This window comes from Ricinus communis, chromosome 9 (assembly GCF_019578655.1).
Source record: "Ricinus communis isolate WT05 ecotype wild-type chromosome 9, ASM1957865v1, whole genome shotgun sequence".
In the NCBI taxonomy this organism is placed as follows: domain Eukaryota; kingdom Viridiplantae; phylum Streptophyta; class Magnoliopsida; order Malpighiales; family Euphorbiaceae; genus Ricinus; species Ricinus communis.
Genome location: NC_063264.1, coordinates 25,781,572 through 25,801,815, shown reverse-complemented (window position 1 = coordinate 25,801,815; position 20,244 = coordinate 25,781,572). Strand labels below are relative to the sequence as shown.

At 30.8% G+C, this 20,244-nt stretch overlaps 2 protein-coding genes across 2 annotated transcripts; one reads left to right on the top strand and one right to left on the bottom strand.

The window, feature by feature from the left end:
- The first annotated feature begins 987 nt into the window (after positions 1-987).
- LOC8258702 lies at positions 988-4,025 on the top strand. The gene is made up of 4 exons (XM_048378923.1): positions 988-1,428; positions 1,780-2,348; positions 2,713-3,228; positions 3,814-4,025. Exons 1-4 carry the CDS (start codon positions 1,149-1,151, stop codon positions 3,946-3,948), a joined length of 1,500 nt encoding a protein of 499 aa, XP_048234880.1. The 5' UTR covers positions 988-1,148; the 3' UTR covers positions 3,949-4,025.
- A 9,788-nt stretch (positions 4,026-13,813) lies between these two features.
- Positions 13,814-19,985, bottom strand: LOC8258703 (mitogen-activated protein kinase 19). Its single transcript, XM_002528431.4, has 10 exons — positions 19,476-19,985; positions 17,846-18,254; positions 17,488-17,615; positions 17,339-17,398; positions 16,197-16,346; positions 15,929-16,084; positions 15,550-15,761; positions 15,359-15,460; positions 15,062-15,225; positions 13,814-14,547 (listed from the first exon to the last, which is right to left on the bottom strand). Exons 1-10 carry the CDS (start codon positions 19,497-19,499, stop codon positions 14,117-14,119), a joined length of 1,836 nt encoding a protein of 611 aa, XP_002528477.2. The 5' UTR covers positions 19,500-19,985; the 3' UTR covers positions 13,814-14,116.
- Between the last annotated feature and the right edge of the window lie 259 nt (positions 19,986-20,244).

The window sequence follows — 20,244 nt, the reverse complement described above, 5'->3', positions numbered from 1 at the left end:
AATCTGTTCTTGTATTCACACATACAAAAAAATTAATTAACAGTTTTTAATTTAATTTTAAAAGAATCCTTATAAAAAATATAAATTTTAAATGAAGCATTTAATAAATTCTTTTGAACAACAACCCTATTATATATAAATTTCTAAATTTAATTAGGAAGATTATTTGAATATTTTTTTTCTTGATAAACATAACTGTCGTTTAAGTATTTATTAAATAATTAGTAAACGTGGTTATTATTGATTTAAGTATTTATCAAATAAGTACTAAATAAAATATGACGAGTATGACATGAATTTAGTGATTTAATTGGAAATAAAATGTAATGTGATAATTTTTTTTTAAAAATAATTATTCTCTTAATAAAAAAATTATTGTTCATATTGTGAGATAAAAAAATTTAAAAATTGTATGAATCTAATACAACAATGAAATAAAATATGTTACTTGTGTATGGAGTTGCATATAACATTATGTGGAATAATGTTTAAAGTAAACGTATAAAAAATAAAAATATAATAAAAGTAAAATGATTAAATTTATTTTTAAATAATTAAATAATAGATGAATAATAATCCATAAAAATAAATAAAAATCTATCAATATCTATAAAAGTATTTTTAAGTAAAATTTGTAAAAATCATTCATAAAATTATGAACCGTATAAAATTCATTAATAAAAATTCAAAAACTCTTTAAAAGCAATTTATTTAAAAAAATCTATAAAAGTCTTAATTAAATACACCATTTATCTCTATTTATATATATATATATATATATATATATATATATATATATAAAAGAATATATACACACTAATGGATAAGGGTGTAAGCAAAGAATGATTACTTGACATAGAATTCATTGGAAGATAGAATACATATATGTCCCCCAAATAAATATTGGATATATACAAAAAGAATGTATCATATTTAATATTACTAGTAAGTATTTATAAACTAGCAGATGAAGTAAAAACAAAGTCTAACAAAATTTCTAACCAAACTCTAAATCCGTCAAAGCCTAAATGTATGGAGAAGAATCCATCTCCATTAACAAAACTTGGTCTTCTTCGAGATATTCTACGTACTCCTAGGAACTAACATCTCCTTTCACATCCACATACCCAGAAACCTTTTCCCCGTATATGTGTGTTGTGTGCAACTGGTTTATACTGATGAAGAAGATGAAGCTCCGTAGATTTTTTTGTGTACTTATAGGACTTTATATTCTTGAATTGTTTGTGGTGGCCGGAGCCGGCCAAGATGATTACATATCAGCCATTGGTGATCCTGGGATGAAAAGAGATGATCTTAGGGTGGCAATTGAGGCATGGAACCAATGCAATGAGGTTAATAAAGAAATTCCTGGCATGGGAAGTCCTAGGATGGCAGATTGCTTTGATATTGATCATTCAACATTCCCAAGTATACCTTCTTTTATACATATACATATGGTTGCTGTGATCATGATTATGTACAATCATCAATTAGTAACTATACTATATGATTCAAAACCGAATATTCTCATCCGTTGTTTTGAATTTTTAGCTATGAATTACATTAGTGTTAATCCTGAAAACCTTATAAAAAGATAGGAACTTGGAAAACCATGCATATTATTCACAGATTCAGCCTGAAGATAGATACATATATCAATTTCAGTAAGGTTTCGAGTGAATTCCGCTATTTTTACTTATTGGGTTGATTAGTTGTATGTAATGTACATTATCCAGGATAACTTTTATTAATTTTTGCCATGTTTCTTGAATGACGCAGTCACGTTAATGCACAAGGTACATAACAAAGACAACAAACTTGGTCTACTGAATGATCCATCCGGAATGATAAGTGCCAGTGATGTAGATCTCTATGCAGCAGAAAAGGAGATATATTTGGGTGACAAATGCCAAGTACAGGATGATCCAAGGCCATGGCAGTTTTGGATGATCATGCTCAAAAGTGGGAACATGGATACTACGGCAGCAATCTGCCCGGAAAACGGCAAGAAATCGGTCCCCTTTCCGCCGGAACCTAGGTTTCCGTGCTTCGGAGAAGGCTGCATGAACATGCCCTTGATAGACCATGAGTATACACATGTTGAAGGACAGAATAACAGTACGCTGAAAGGGAGTTTCCATGGGACTTGGGATTTAAATGCTAATGACAATGGCACTTCTTATTTCAATGTCACTTGGGTAAAGGAGATTGGAAAAGGAAGTTGGGTTTTTCATCATTTCCTGCAAACTTCATCAAATTATCCATGGTTGATGCTGTACTTAAGATCCGATGCTACAAGTGGGTTCTCTGGCGGATACCATTACCAGACTAGAGGGATGTCAAAAATTGTAAGCATTTTCTTTTATTTAGAAGGCCTAATAGTAAAAAGAACATCAAATTTATACTATTAAAACTTTTAATTTTAATAAAAATAGTTCAAATTGTAAAATTATTTACAATTTTAGTTATTTTTAATTACAAAATTATTTATAAATTTAACCAATATTAATTAAAAATAAATAATAAATAACGCCACATGTCATATAAATATTACCAAAATCGCTATTGGCTAAGTTTGCCAATAATTTTACAATTATAATTCAAGTGATTGTGAAAAGTCATATTAATTTGAATTTTTTACTTTTATCATTATGCCTATTGAGAACTATGTAATCTGTTATTTCTTTGACATTGACAAAAGCCCAATTACAGGTTCCAAAGTCACCTGATTTCAAAGTAAGATTCAGACTAGAAGTAAAGCAAGGAGGTGGTAACCATAGCCAGTTCTACCTAATGGACATGGGAGGATGCTGGAAAAACAATGGAAAACCTTGCGATGGGGATGTGACAACAGATGTTACTAGATATAGTGAGATGATCATAAACCCTGAAACAGAAGCATGGTGCAAACCTAATGATCTGAAACTCTGCCCCCCTTATCACACCTTTCCTAATGGAACTAAAGTCCACCGGACTGACACAGACAACTATCCTTATGACGCTTACCACCTGTGGTGTGCACCAGGCAATGCCATGTTCCTTGAACAGCCATATAGTGCATGTGATGCATATAGCAATCCTCAACCGCAAGAGATATTGCAAATTCTTCCTCATCCTGCTTGGGGTGAATATGGTTATCCTACAAACAAGGGTCAGGGTTGGGTAGGAGATCCAAGATCTTGGGAACTTGATGTTGGTAGGCTTTCTCAGTCACTATACTTTTACCAGGTACACACCTAAATTCATCATTTTAAGATACATATCAACACGATTATGCGAGAAAATTTTAAGATAGATCAATCTAATACATCATTTTGGACATAATGAATCATGTAAGTTCAAATATTACTGTATTGGTAATTAATTTAAGTATTTCTAATTCCATATCTATAATTAATTAAATTTAATTATCTTAACCGATATGAAACGGTTAATTAATGGAATCATTTTTATTAGATATATTTATAAATAATGTGCTAGAGATTTTTTTTTTTTTTCATTTAGTCTAAGTGTTAGCTCATCTATCATAATAAATGATTGAAGTAGTTATTAATCATCTTTACACTAAAAAACATATACTAAACAATATTATCTGATTTTGCTCTTTTTCTTGCTCTGATTGTGTTGCTTAGAATCCAATCTCTTTCGGGTCTTGTAGCCGAGCCTATCGGCTTAGATAGTTTCGCAACACACATTCATATTTTTTCCATTCTGAAAAATTAATAATAATTTTTTTTTATAAAATCTGAAATTGGTAAGTGTTATTTTTGCATTATAATCAATTATTTAATCTCCCTGCTATTGATACAACAGGATCCTGGAACTGAACCTGCAGAGAGACATTGGCCATCAATAGATTTGGGAACAGAGATATACATCAGCAGTGATCAAGTTGCAGAATGGATTGTTACTGACTTTGACATTATTCTTCCAAAAGAACCTCAATAATAACCTTTTTATTTTTATTTTTTCTTTAGCAATCATTCAAATACTTATAATAAGGTTTTACTTTCCTTGACGTGTTACCTATTTTCGTTTAGTGCCTGCATTTATTGAGTAAAGCCCGCACAATTAATTAAGAGAAAATAATTTTTTAACTAATAAAAATAACTTGTAGTTTAATAATTTTAATGAAATAACAGCTACGGTGAAAAATATAATTACAGTTTTTTCTCATAATTCTTTTTAAAAATTCCATCGCAATTGATTGTTCTCTTCAGTAATTCATCATGAATCAAGGTATGTTTTGTCTTCAATCATTTGATTATGAAATTTATGAAATTTCAAGACTGCCAACTTCATAATTTATCTAATATTAGATTTGGTTTACATGATTAAAGACTAAATAAATTTCTATAAGATTTATTTATAAATCTATATTTTATTTATTTGATAATCAATAAAAATTTATTTTATTAAATTTTTGAAATTAAATATAATTAAGTCAAATTTGATTCAATTTTATCAAATCTGATACAATTTCTTAATGAATTCTAAACATATCAGGCAACTCTTTTTCCTTTTATTTTGAGCCCTTTGAGCTCATGGAAGTATTATCTTATAAGGAAATTTACATATCTATACAAAAGAGAAATAATTGCTAAAAAAATTTTATAAAAATACTTTCCAACTTTTCATTTTTAGATTTTCACGAAGGTATATGTTGGATATATATTCTTATAAAACAATATATAATTTTATAAATTTGGTATATATATTCTTAAAATTTTTATAATATTGAATTATTTGATATTGTTTAGTATTTATTTAGTATCTATTTGATAATAATTGGTATACATAATTATTGTTTGAAACCGATATCTGAAAAACTATTGTTTGGTATTTGATTTATACTTTTGATATTTATAATATTTTTATCTATATTGATAAATGTTTAGTATATCTTTTATATATATTTGGTATATTACAAGAATCTGAAACTATTTTTTAGTATCTATTCCATACTTTTTAGTATCCAATTGATAATAATTGTTATACAAAATCAGTATTTGAAACCGGTATCTGAAATTATTTTTATTATTTGTTTCATACTTTTAGTATCAATTTTATATATTTTAATATTATATTTTGTATATCTCTAGTATACATTTAGTATATAATTGAAATCTGAAATTATGTTTTGGTATATATTTCATATTTTTACTATCCATTTTATATATTTTGATATTTGTTTAATATTTAGAAGTTTTATTAAATAGAGATATGATAAATTTAATCATCTTATCTACATAAATCGATCAATCACCCATTAAGCAATACAGAAAATAATAATAATATTTTTATTTTTAACCTAAACAAAAAAATCGTTGAATTAGATACTAAAAGAAAAATTACAAGTGAAATCTCAATTATAAAAAATGAAGCTTTGAAGACAATAACTCTATAATAAAGACTGAGAATAAAAAGAATTCACATGTGAGAGCATTTTAGTTAGACAAAGAACCACTTAATTAATATTCTTTTTACAAAATACAAATAAATGGATGAATTGAGACTAGAATTATGTAATTGAATCATAGCCTTAGTCACATTCAATAATAAACTTCTCCAAAATCAAATTCAAACGCAACACTAATGCCTCTGTAATGGCAAAAAAACTAAAAAAGAAAGAAAAAAAGGGCAATCATACCTTTGAATTGTTTTTCAGCATTACTGCAGTCATTAAGCCTTTTGATTTTCTTCAGACATACTATCACAAATAAACCCATATTCAAACAAACAACTCAGTTATCTAAATCTATCTAACAAGTGATTTTTTTAAGAAAAATAACCAAATTCAAGAACAATAAGAGGGTGGGGCAATTTTCAGAGAAGCTGAAACTCAAGGAGTAGACAAAGGTGCTTTACATGGAGGTTTTGCTAATGAGCAACTTCTCCAGCATCTCCAACCTCTGTAGCCTCATCAAAATCACAAATTAAGAGTGCCTCTTCTACTATTCAAATTGAGTAGAGGGGTAGCCATGGTGGTTTCTTCATCGAAGAACTCGAATGTTTTGGTCTTGAAAGCCGAATTTTTAAAACGTTTCGGAGATTGGGTGTTCTTCATCATGTAGTATCCATCATTTATGTGATGAAATTTTTTCTTTTCTTTTCTCATGTTAAAGAAATAGAGAAAGAAGAAAAAGAAATTGTACAAAACAAAGAGAAAATGACTAAGAAAATGTAAAAAAGTAAAAATAAAAGTATATAAATCTAAACCATTAAAACATGTCGTATAATTGATATAAAAAATGGTAAAGTGCATAATTTTTTTTTATTTTTTTATATTTGAATATCTTATTATTTATAGTTAGTATGTTAAATATATATTTATGCTTCTAAACTTCGTCTGTTTAGTCAATCTAAGCTCTGATAGTTAATACAATTTAGTAAATATTTAAATTTATTTTTATAATATTTTAATTCTTTTTAATATGTGTTTTTATTTAATGTTCATAAAAGAGTATTTGAATATTATTGTGGACCATTATGCCATATCTTATTACAAGTCTTGTTAAGTTTTGAACTAATATTATGATATGTAGAAAGGATTAAGTTTGCACCCTAAACTTATAGCGTTGGGCTAAATCAATCCTTTTTTACGTTTTTTGTACTGATTTAGTACAAAATTTATTATTTTTGGCTCAATTATAAATGCACCACTAAGTTAAAACGCGCGGATAGAATAAGGTCCAATTTACCCCCTAAACCTTTTGCATCAACCCAAATTGCCTCTTCTGATAGTAAACCACCATCACCATTCATTTTGACTGCAAGATATCTCCACCAATTGTTGTTATAATTTCCAATCTTAATATGTTACCACCTTCATAACATGTTCACCCATCAATTCTTGTTGGGTCAAATTCCACCTATAAAAGTCCAATCTTATGTAAGAACTAAAGCAGAAAATATATATAAAAAATTAAACTGCGAGTGGGAAAAAAGTTATAAAAGAGAATATTTATTTTTTCTTGAATTATTTGGGAATGAGAGAAAAGTAGGGGAATGACTATGTAATTTTACTTCCTTAGAAACTGTGAAGGGAAAAGAGAGGGAGTTATATATTTGTTAAGAAGACTTTTACACCCTTTCTCATGTAATCTTACTCTTGAAAAGAGAAACTTAAAAGAGGTAAAATTGGTATGTAAATAAGGATAGTTTTGGAAGTTAATATAAATTATATGAGTTTCTTCCAATTCTCTCCCCAAAATTAGATGATAGAAATTGGTGGGCCCGAGAGACTCATTTTCGCTTTAATTTCTCCTGTCCTCATTTTCTCTTCATATCTTTCAAGCAGGTGGAAATTACCTTTATAATGCCATCTTCTCCCCTTCACTTTCTCCCCCCTCATTTTCTGTCTTTCCCGAACAAAAAACAACCCGTTAGTTTTACTATAAAGGGATAACTTCATCAAAGCTCAAATACCTAATGCAATTTGAATTGTTATTGTTCAAATTGAGAGTTTTGAAAACTACTTAAGAGTTTAAAAATTTTGAACAAGAATAAAAAAAAAAAGTCCAATAGGAATAATTGGCATTTTTGAGGCTTGTCTCTTGAGCTTTGCGGTGCTTTTTTCTTTCCTTTAGGATCAGGAACATTAGTGCGTGAATTATCATTTTCGCAACATCCTTTATATTAGAGATTTATTATATATATATATATATATATATATATATATATATATATATATATATATATATATTTTTTTTTTTTTTTTTTTTGAGATCTAAATATTTGACATATGCTTGTTTTTGATATATAGGATTTTTGTTTTGACATGTATACTTATTTTTGACACATGGAATTCAAGCTTATGTTAAATTTATAGTTCTTTTATTAATTATTGATTAATAAGTTACATATTAATTATATTTTAATATTGTGTTAACTAATAAATAGTTTTCTAATCAGATAATAATACTAATTCTATCTTAAAAAATAGCATATTAATTATATTTTAGTAAATAAATTACTTTTCTAATTAGATAACAATTCTAATTCTGGAAAATAATATCTTAACTTATATTCTAAATATTATTCAATTATAAATTAATTTTTTAATTGTACAATAAATTTTTACTTTAGAAAAAGTAATATCAATTATTTTGATAATATTAATTTAAGTAATATCAAAATTAATTAATTAATATTTTTAAGATAATTTTTATATTATTGCACTAATAAAATGTTAAAATCTTAAAAGATTAAGAAGAATATTTAAAAATAGCTAGTTTGCTATTTTTTTAAATATTATAAATTAATTTTAAATATTAAAAATTTATTAAATTATATCTATCAACTTAATTTTATAATCATCATTCTTTCCTTTATGAAATTTAAAAATTAAAGCTCAATTTCTCAACGTTTACTTTTTCTTTAGAAAGAGATCTAAAAGAGGAGGTTTGAGATGAGAGTTCACTTAAAAGATCTTTTCAAATCATCATCTGATGAAATAAGAGTAGAAATTTATTTATCCGAATCTTTAAAATCTTGTCCAAATTTTGAATACTTATCTGTGTAAAATTTTATTTTCAAATAATATTTTTTACATTTAAAATTCATAGCTTCAACAAGTTCATCATCATTTACATAATACACATTATCAATACATTCATCATTTATTACAAGTGTGAGAAATATAATATATTTTATTAGAGTCATCATTCAATGCCATGAAGAAAAGGTTAGCAACTTCTTTTTCATCTTCATTTGAACAGGAATAATCCTATGTTGCCTTGAAAACCGTCTTCTTATCCTTCTCCTTCTTAAACTTCTTCTTATTTTTTCTTTTGTAGTAATCGGCCTTGATGTGCCCTTACTTCCCACATCCACTACAAGTGAGGTCACTCTTCTTCTCCTTGCTATTATTACAACTTGAGTTGGAGCCGGATGAAGACTTCTTGAAAGGCCTTTCCTCCCTTCTCTTATTCTTTATAATCTCATTGACTCTCCTTAAAAGCATAAAAAGCTCCCCATCCTCATTATCACTAGACTCGAATATATGCATTTAAGTTTTCACTCTCTTGATGTTGCTTAATGGAGCTTCTAGGAGCCAAGAGCTTTTTCTTGCTTTCTCTTTCTTTGTCTTAATCTTCTTCCTTCTTTAAAGCCATCTCATCGATTAGAGGCTTCCCAATAAGCTCATCGATGGAAACCTTATCCATATCTTCATTTGCTTCCTCAATACTAGCCACTCTTAAACTATAGTCCGTAAAAGGTAGAGCTTTGAGGATCTTGTTGTTGATGTCAGCAAGCTCATAATGTTTACCCAACTTCCTGAAGTTGTAAATGATAGTAAAAAGCTGATTAGTCATATCGATGATGCTTTTATTAGGCTTCATTTTGAAAAGTTCATATTATATCACTAAGAGTTAGATCTTCTTAGATTTTACTTATTATGTACCCTTATGGTAATTTTTCAAAGTCTTCCAAATCTTTTAAGTAGTGGGGAGGTGTTGAACTCTCACATTCTTCTTTTGGAAAAGAGCTCAAAAGAACAATCAAAGCTCTTTTATTTTTACCATTGTCTCTTACATGTGCTTCAACCTATTCATCTCTATCATGAGCGATTTTAACACCATCAACATCTTGTATTGGAGGCCTCCACTCCTTCTAAACACAGTCTTATACGTCCATCATATCACTATCTAAGTATATTTCCATCTTGTACTCCAATGGGTATAATTGGACTAATAAAAGTATGGTCTTAAGTGGTAAACTCCTTATTATCCATCTTAATCTTTCACCCACGCACTTAAGCTTGATTTGTAAGTACAAAGCCTCGACAAGAAGGGGGGATTGAATTAATGAAAACCAAAAATAACAGGCAATTAAAAATTTTAAAATTAAGAAAATAAAGAAGAAAAGAACACTTAGTTTATAGTGGTTTGGATATTAACTAACCCTGTGTCCACTTTCTAATCTCCAAATAGGTGTTTCACTAACCACAATCATAATTACAATAGAGCTTTGACAAGCCTACTCCCAACTTAGTATTTAGGCTCATACCGAACCTTACAACTTTTGTTTTATGGCTAATGCACAACCTTATAAGAGTTTTGATCCTAGGCTAACTCTTAAACCCAAGCCTACGTGTTTAGGTTAACAATCAAACCTCACAAGAGCATAAAGCTCTTACAATAACCTCACAAGGTTAATTCATAAAGAAATTAATGTAAGAAATATGTAAAATTGAATAATTCAAAAAATTAGATTAAAAAACCATAAAAAATGGGATAAAGTTAAATAGGCTTCTTATCAATATACATATTATGACTAGAAATATGGTACAAATAATTCAAAAAATCTGATACAAAGGTTGTTTATAGCCCCAAACTACTAAAGATACATTATCCTAAAGGTATAGGCCATATTTTGCTTTTAGCTCTTGATAGTGCATTAAATGCACTTTCAGAGTACAGTCGCAGTCGCGATGACCATGTCATGCTCATAATAGCTAAATCGCGCTCGCAACACCTAAATAATTATCATATTTATTAAAGTTTCAACAGCTATAATCCATATGGCACTCCATTATTTGTTGAGGTAAAGTAATTAGTGGTAATCTACCTAATTCGTACGAATGTTGCATTCTCAATCTCCTAATAGCGGTCGTGATCTCATTAATCCAAAGAAGACTATGCATCGCTCTTCATCACAATCACGATTTTAACCTTGCTACAATAGCTTCTAAGAATATAAATTTTGTTAAAAATCTTATAGATTAAAGATCAAACTAAGAAATTAGAAGCTGTAAATTAGGTGATAGTTATAATTGATTTATTGTAGAATATATCCTTAAACATTAGCTGGTGATTACTCTCGTAGAATTGTAGTTTCTTATAGAGATAAGTCTTCTTTTTTTAGCCTTTATAATCTGTCTATATATTAGGTCTCCATGTATTTTGTATCGATTATCAATAAATTATATATCTTTTCTACTTATATCAATAGTCTTCTAATTTTGTGCTCGCAACTTGTTGATGGTGGTCATAATTTAGGAGGCAAAAATGATTTTGAGGCTTTTGAACATTAAGAAAAAATTCTATAAAAGAGACACTTGAAATGTACAATTAGTACTGCTCAATCTGAATGTCAAAATCAGAATCAAGGATTTTTAAAGTCATAAAATGGCTTAGGCTAACACTTTATATGGTTTAAAATAAGCTCCTAAAACTTGGTATGAAAGATTGAGCTCATTTCTTTTGTCAAATGGTTTTGTAAAAGGAGAAGTTAATATAACTCTTTTCATTAAAAAGCATAAGCATGACATGTTAATTTTGTAAATATATGTTGATGATATTGTATTTGGTGCTACTAATGAATGCTTGTGTGATGAGTATTCTAAGTGTATGCAAAGTGAATTTGTGAGCATGATAGGGGAGCTAAAGGATTTTTGTGGACTTTAAATCAAACAATGTGATGTGCGTATCTTCATCAATCAAGCTAAGTACACCAAAAAGCTGCTTAAAAAGTTCGGTATAGATGGAGCCAAGCCAAGCAAGACCCCAATGAGTAGAACAATCAAACTTGATAAGGATGAAAGTGGTAAACCATTTGTGAGAAGAAATATCAAGGTATGATTGGTAGTATTTTTTACCATACTGCTACTAGACCTAATATCATATTTGTCGTTTGTATGTACCCATTTTTAATCTTGTCCTAAAGAATCTCATTTGCATACGATTAAAAAGATTTTAAAGTATCTCATTAGTACATTGCATTTAGGACTTTAGTATCTTAAGGGTAATACATTTGAGTTTATTAGTTATTTAGATGCAGACTATGCAAGAAGCATCTTAGATAGATAAAGTACTTATGATAGAAATAAAATTCAGTTGCCCTGTCTAATCAAAGCCAAATATGTGGTGATTGATTATTGTTACACTCAAATGCTTTGGATTAAACAACAACTTAAGGATTTTGGGAGATCACTTGACAACATTCCTATCAAATGTGACAGTACAAGTGCTATGAATCTCTCTAAGAGTAATATCCAATACTTTAGAAGCAAGCGTATAGACATTAGGCATCATTTTTTGAGAGATTGGGATGCTTGATAATACTTTATTGTGATTTGTACATGTTTCTCTTACTTGATTATTTTACTTAGAAAATTGATTCAAATTATTGTGAACCTTTAGTGTTTGTGCATCTCTTCATATATGTTGAGCACTCATAAACAGTCTCTTTCTCATACATACTAACTCCCATGAAGCCTAAATTATGCTCAAACTTGTTTGACATGTATTTTAAAATGTTTTAAAATTTTATGTTATTCCTCTAATTCACGGCTAGGTGTGTTTCTTCCCACCCATAAAATTGTGCTCTTTACAGCCGTGAAGATGGTTTTTAAGCAACAGTAGGGTTCATGGGTAGGTGTGCCACCCATAAAATTCAAGATTCGTAACTATGAAAACTTATCTTCAAGGGGGTGAACACTGCAATTTATGCAACTTCATTTTATAATGAATCTTTTTAAAAATTAATTAAATTTTCTTTATCTCCTCAAGTTTTAGTCTTTCCAACCCTCATCCATCTCAACTCACTCTTTTCTTTCGAAAATTTCCTCTCTCAAATATATTTTCACTCTTGCTTTTCAAAATTCCTCTTTCTCTAAATTTAATTTAAATCCATAGCTTTCCTATCTCTTCTCATCAATGGTAAAGAGATTCAAAGTTCTATCTAAGAAAGCCAAATCCAAGGAAGGGAAAGGAGACTATGTTGCCACTCTTTTTAATGCTCAACAAAAGGAGAGGTATGGGTATTTGAAAACTAGAACTATTACCCCCTATAAGCATTTTTGTTAGGATACCTTAGAAAGTTAGGTTTGAAAGAGAAAATTATTGATTTGGTAACTAAAAATGGTTGGTTGGATTTTGTGAATATTATATAGGACACTTATAAAGAACTTACATTAGAATTGTGATAGGGAGCTTGATCATTAAAATTGCCCTTTTTCTTAAGTGTCTTAATCCTACAGAGTACTCATTTAAGCCACTCAAGATATGTGAAAATGTCTCCATTGATCTTTCAAGTCTAGCTGAGATGGAGGTGATCAAAGAAGTGGCTCCTATTGAGCGTAGGTTTCTCAATGCTAATGGAGAACTTATTTTGATAGAAATGAAGCACGCAATGAGCAACATAGTTGGTGACTCTTCTCCCCCTCCATCGAATCTTGGGTACAACAAATCATCATTCATTTTGATGCAAGCTTTATGCCAAGTTTGAAAAATTGAATGCTCGTTTTGATGACTTGGAAGGAAAATATGACACTCGTCAAGCGGATGCGGATTTCATCAAGAGTCATTTCCTCTCTCCCAACTAGTTTTATACTTATTTTTAAAACTCTTCCTCAAACATTTGCTAGTCTGTAGCTCTTACTGCTTTTGGGATATTTTATTTGGTTATTATGTTTCCTTTTATGCCTTATTTTCTTTTCCTTTGTTTTTCCTTGTGTCTTTTTTTGTTGGTGCCAAAAGGGGAGAAGAATAGACAATTTCATTATTATAAATTTATTCTCAATCATCCTTAAAAAAAATGAGAAAAACCAGAGAATTTGACAACCATACTTCCCATTCCTCATTAGTGAATTTTGAAATTTCTTACCTTCTAAATAAAAAATATAAACTCTTAAAAAAAAAAATTAAAAGATAAAAAATTTAAAAATTCATAAAAATTTTAAACTATTTTTCTTTTACTTACTATTCAATGAATTTAAATTAAATCCATAGATTTTTTATAAAAATAAAAAAATTATAAAATCGCTGATTTAAAATCCCAATAAAAAACCTGAATTCACCACTGGTAATTTCCTCAAAATAAATTTTGAATACCAATTCTATTTCTTCCATGTTACCCCCGTACAAGAGAATTTTACATCATATGTGCACAAACCAGGAGAATTAATTCCTTCCAAATCTAAGAGAACTTATTTTCATTAACAAAATAAATGGCGTAGGATTCTAATTACAGAGGGATGTAAATAAATACACAGTGAGGACTGGACTATACTATGCCTGTTAAAACCACCTCCGGCCGGAGAGACCCACCATTTTTCCCTCGGAATTCTGGCTTAGAATGGTTGCAGGATTCACAAATGAAGCCGGCCAGCTTAAGACAATCCATACTGAACAGTTCCCACATTCCTATGAGCTGCCACAGCTACAGCAGCAGCACCAACTGCACCAAACTGGGATTGTGCTTGAAGCAGTTTTGCATCCATGGCAATTCGCTCGTTTAATTGTTCAACCTTTGCTTGTGGCTGATAGTATGGGTTGGCATTCATGTCAATGGCCATGACAGGGGTAGGTTTTGCTGCTATGTTAGACTGCAGAGGCTGTCGTTTCACTTGTGAAGTATCCTTCTCAGACGCCATCATGGACTTCTCTTGTATCATTGTGTTGGTCCTGAAGAAACAATGAGGAGAGACCGTCTGTGGAGGGAGGACGGCGTTCCTATAAAATATCCTTGAATCACAGGCATCTTTGACGTTTCTTCCATTCTCACATGGTACAACTGATCCAACTACTCTCCCTGGTTTTGCTGTGCAACAAAGGAAAGAAACTGTCATCTAAACAGCGAAAAAATTCAAGCCAAGAAACAAGGCAAGATCCCATTCATGAGCAGGATAATATAAAACAGCGAAGAAAGGAAGTCTCCATTCATGAGCAGAATAACATGCTCTCAAAGAATTATAGTCATACAGTTTCCAAGATCACCTAGAAGCGTAACTCCAGCTTCTGGTCTTCAAACCCATATCAGTTTTTACAGTACTTGAGCCACAGATGCTAGTCAATACTTTTGGAACCAGATTCAAAATATTATCAGAAGGTAAATTCAATATCAGAGATTTCATGTTATTCACGTTTCTATATCTAAAATAGTCTAAAATATAAAGAACTTGGCCTCTAAAGCAATAACTCTTGATGATTAAGCCATCTGAAATTCCAATTAATCCATTCACAACTTCAGCAACTCAGGCTTTCACAATTTTCACAAGTCCTCCACAAATCAACGGCCCTTCAACACTACGCAAGCAAAATAAATATGTGAATACCTGCCGGTACCCGTGGTGGTGGCCGAGAAACTTTTGATGCATTTCCAGAAATTGAATCTGTTGCTCTATAATTTTTAGCAGCCTCTTCAGCAACTTGTCGGTTATCAAATGCAGTTGAAGTCGGCTGCACATTAGGAGGGATTGTACTTGAGTGTACAGTAGACCTGCAAAAAGTAGAGAAGATGAAAAACACACTTGATCAGCATAATTATAGGAAAAGCATCTCAAGCATTCATGGATTTAGCAGTTAAGAGTTAACTGCTAGAAATGATGAATTCCATTCATAAATGTTCATACCGTGGAAGGGAAACATGCTTCCTTTCAAGAGGAATCACTGGTCCACTTCGACCACCATTTTCCTCAAGATAAGCGAACTGCTTTCTAAAATGACCTATAGCACTGCATTGAAATTACATGCCATCAGTTGTGGGGAACAAGCTTAAACATACTAAAATATAGAATGATGATTAGATGAAAGCATTTATAACCTAGGATAGAGAAAGTTAGTGCCTTCATTTCCATTCAAGTAGTCCTTCAGCAGCTGTGGATGGTACTCCAGTATTTCCCGATATAACAGTTCTCTGACATCCTCCTTTGTCACCCTTCGCCTTTCAAACTCAAACTCCAGCTTTGAAATTGGTTGACAAGAAGGTTCTCTCTCAATTTTGGCCAAGCCCTTGAAGTAAGGATCAGCCAATGCCTATTAAGTTTAAGAAAAACAAGAATTACAGGCCTTCAGTATAGTAAATAAAACAGGAATCGTAGACACTCGGGCAACAAAAATAAGAACCTACACTAGTTTAACAACTATAAACATCTTAAAGGACAGCATTTGTTACAAGCCAGAGAATAGGACAAAGCAATGACCTCTTCAGCAGTTGGTCGATCTTTTGGATCAAATGCTAATAATCTTTGCAACAGGCGGAGTGCTAAAGGATCTGCATTTGGAAATTTCTGAGTAAATGACACAGGATGCTTTTTCCTCATCTCCGTCAAGTATTTCCTTGCCTTGTCATTTCGAACCTGTGTTTTTTTCCCAAAAATGCAGTCAATACATGAATGTAGAACATTAAAATTAACAACAATACAGGGAAAAGAAAAATAAAAAAAAAAAAGGCTTAAAGAGGCATCATACTCCAGATACAGTTTCTGGTGAAGGAGTCCCCAGAAGATCAGTGATCAAATCTAACTGATGAACAACACTTTTACCAGGAAACAGTGGCTTCCCCGATAAGACCTCAGCAAATATGCAGCCAATACTCCAAACATCAATTGCTGGTGTATACTGCAGAAAAGGTTAAAACGCAGATCAGAAGAGTACTATAAACTTCAATTCACACTTTAACTACTCCAGAAAATTGGCATAACCTGACACGATTACCTGAATGACAGATATTCACTTCCAGGAGAGTTCATAGTCCTCCTGAACAAGAATTATTATAATCTAGGCATTACTGCTTACTATAAAGCACTTAGAAGCATTTTATAGATAACCATATTTCTTCAATGCTATGCCAGATAAGCATCCCGAAGGACTAATGCTTTCTATTGCCAGACAAAGGTTCACCTGGAGGAATTAAGGAAAACACAGTAGGACTAAGGGGTAGCATGAATAACACTGACTAGAAGTTTGTCCATCATTGTCAACATGCATTAACATACTTGTAAAGAACATAAAATAACACCGTGTGTTTTCATCATAATCTACGGATATTACAGCACTTTTCAAGAACATTCAAGTACATATAATAGGAGTTTTATTTTATTTTATTTTCATTTGTATTTATTTATTTATTTATTTTGGGAGAGGAGTTTGAAATTATTGAATCTATTAGCATGGGCTTCAGCTTAATAGATTTCAAAAAAAAAAAAAGTCATGAAACAAGTGCATGTGACCAAATCAGCATCCCCAACACCCACAGACAAGTGACGTGTTCACAAAACAATATAATACTAGTTCAAAAATTTAAAAGAGGAACAGGAAATAGTATTATGTCAAAGTTGACAAAGATGAAAACTCAAGAGATACAGTGTGAAACTAAAGCAGCAAATATCCCAAGAAGTTGAGCACAGAATTTAAAGTCAAATAATACCAAAGGAAGGTTAATGGATCCATCTGCTTGTGAACATGCAGGTAGAAGGTTGAGATGAAAACAATAACAAACGGGCCAAAAAACAAAATTGGGTCTATGATACCATATATATATATATATATATATCATGCTCCAGTCATGTTGCCACTCAGAAAAAGAAAGACACAGGATAGGCCAGCTGTACCTTTGAGAAAAATGATCCACATAGCTCTGGTGCCCTATACCATCTTGTTGCAACATAATCCTGGACGATGCACCGCCAATAAATACTTGTAAGTAAGAGATATAAATCAGCTCTTATGCATTAAAAACAATTGCACTATACCTACATACCGTCCAAAAAACTGTGGTTGGTGTATCACTGAATGCTACTCTAGCTAATCCGAAGTCACAAACTTTAAGCTTGCAATTTGCATTTGCTAGTATATTCTTGGGTTTAAGATCTCTATGGTAAACATTTGCTGCAACAGAAAGACAAAATCAAATTAAGTTCGGATGGGCCAAATGTTAACAATAATCTTAAGTTAAACCGAGTACGTAAGCATGGTGCAGAATGACAATGGAGCAGTTTTTGCTGCCAATAAAAGACTACAAACCCAAATGCACCAAAGGCGTCACAAAGAGCATCAATGAAACAAGAGAAAACAACAAAAAATGAAGAGACAACAATGCCATTAAAAAGAAAATCCACCTGTATGCATGTATTTCAGTGCCCGTAACATCTGATAAAGGAAAAACTGATGGTGTTCGCGGGTCAAATCATCATTAGCTTTGATAACTTGATGAAGATCAGACTCCATCAGCTCAAAAACGACAAAAATATCTTTGAACTCCCTCTTTGACGGTGGCAACATTATGCGCTTAATCTCAACAATATCAGGATGTCGCAAAAGCCTAAGCAACTTGACTTCTCTCAATATCCGAATAGCATCAGAAATGTGCTCAAAAACATCATGTATCTTTTTTATTGCCACTTTTTCTCCAGTGTGGGTGTCAATTGCTGCACAAACAACTCCGTAGCTCCCCTTTCCTATGACTTCCAGAATTTTGTATCTATTGGCATCCCCATACTCAGTGAAAAAGTCAATTTCTTTCAAGTCCTGAAACATAATAAAACAAAGTCTCACATTCAAGCTTGTATAGATCTTCCTACATGTATAAAATAGGTAAAATTGAAATCCAGAAAACCAAAATTCATCCAAGAGGACACCCTTTGGAAAAAATACATAAAAGAAGTATGAGAAATAATAAACATGCATGTGACCACAAAATACAGAATGCTCTAACTCCCACACATACAAATGGCATGAAGCCAAAATAATCAGGATACAATAACATAAATTGTCAACTCTTGGACATGTATAAATACTATGTTATCCTCACCATAGAGAGGTACAATTCCATCACCAGCAAATGACTAATAGCATACTTCCAAGTGTACTAGAAACGAAATAAAAGGGAACTTGGAAAAGCAAGAGATAAATAGATGGATTTAGACAGGTAATCAACTTTAGGAAACAGAATCAGGTTCTGAACAGTGACCACGGCCCAACAATTTGCTTTAGTGAATAATCAAATACAGAATCTATTGCAAAATCCAATTGACTCCCAATTATTATAGTAGCAATTCATATGAAATATACTTAAACAAGAAAATATGTAATCAAGAACCAGAAAACATATATATATATATATATGTGTGTGTGAAACCCAGCATTAAAATTTTAGAAAAGAAGAATGGAGAAAAAGTATGCTTCTGCTGTTGTTAATCCGATTCCCCAACTTTGAAAACGAAATTAAAGAAAGTTAAAAAAGAAAAAGGAAAAATCGCCATTATTAATTCATAGATTTGGAAATACAGCAAATTAAAAGAATCAGAACTTAACATAAACAAACAATCAAGGTTTATAAAACAGCAAAAAGAAACTCAACTTCATCATCTCTACATAAACTAATTATCCAAATTTTGAAATGTAATTTCAACTTAATCCAAAATAAGTACATTGAGACATGAGTTAATAATAAGATTGATTCAGATCCTAACTTTCACAAACTGAAACAAAAAGATTGCATACTCCCTCAGAGATCTACAAAAATAAAGTTGAAGTTGAAAAATAAAAGAAAATATTCCCATGATCAAGGTAAAAAAAATGTTACAAAAAACCCATTATTAACCCTATTAGTAATCTTTAGAAAGAAGCACAAAGAATCAAAAATTACAAATTTCGTTAAGTTCAAAGTATCCCATGATCTTGCATAATTTTTAAAGTTAACAACCACCCAGATCATATATATTAAAGAGAGAAAAGTAAAGGGCAAACCTTCTTTTGGTGATCTCGCTGCATCTTTTTACAAAACCCACAAGACCCTTTCTTGTTCTTGTTCTTGTTCTTGTTGGATCAAAAAAAGAAAACAAAAAAAAATCGCTTTGCTTTATTTCAACAGTAACAAAAAAGAAAAGAAAGAAAAAAAAAAACAAATGGGTTCCCACTTCAAATCTTTTCCTCTTCTAATGCAAAATTAGCCTCATTTACTTTCAAACTTTCCTCCTCACTCTCTTCTTCAAACTCCTTCTATGTTCATCAACCATCAAAACAAAACATAAAAGAAACCCTCTTCAATCTTTTTAAGAACCCACTTCAAATTTTCAATCTTTTCACAAAATACTAACACAAAATTTAGTAAAAGATCCAATAAAGAGGGAAACAAGCTTGAAATTGTAAAAGAAGTAAAGTGAAACTGGAAATACAACAGAATAGATGTCGGTGGAGCTGCAAATGAGATCTGCAAGTAATGTATGGATCTGAGGAAGAGAGAGAAAAGAGAAATGAAAAGGGGAGCAGGGTAGTTGCTTTTATATGGCGAAAATCTATTTGTCTTCTTCTTCATTTATCCACTATGCTTTTATTATTTTTCTATTTAAATTATTTAAATATTATTTGTGAAAACTAGCTGTTGCAACTTACAAAGGGAAACTTCTTGTTTTCTGGTACTGTTTATTAATTATTATTATTTAGGTAAAATTTATTATTGAGCCCCTTAACTTTTCAGTTTTATTTTATCCATCCCTGTACTTTTATTTTATTTTAT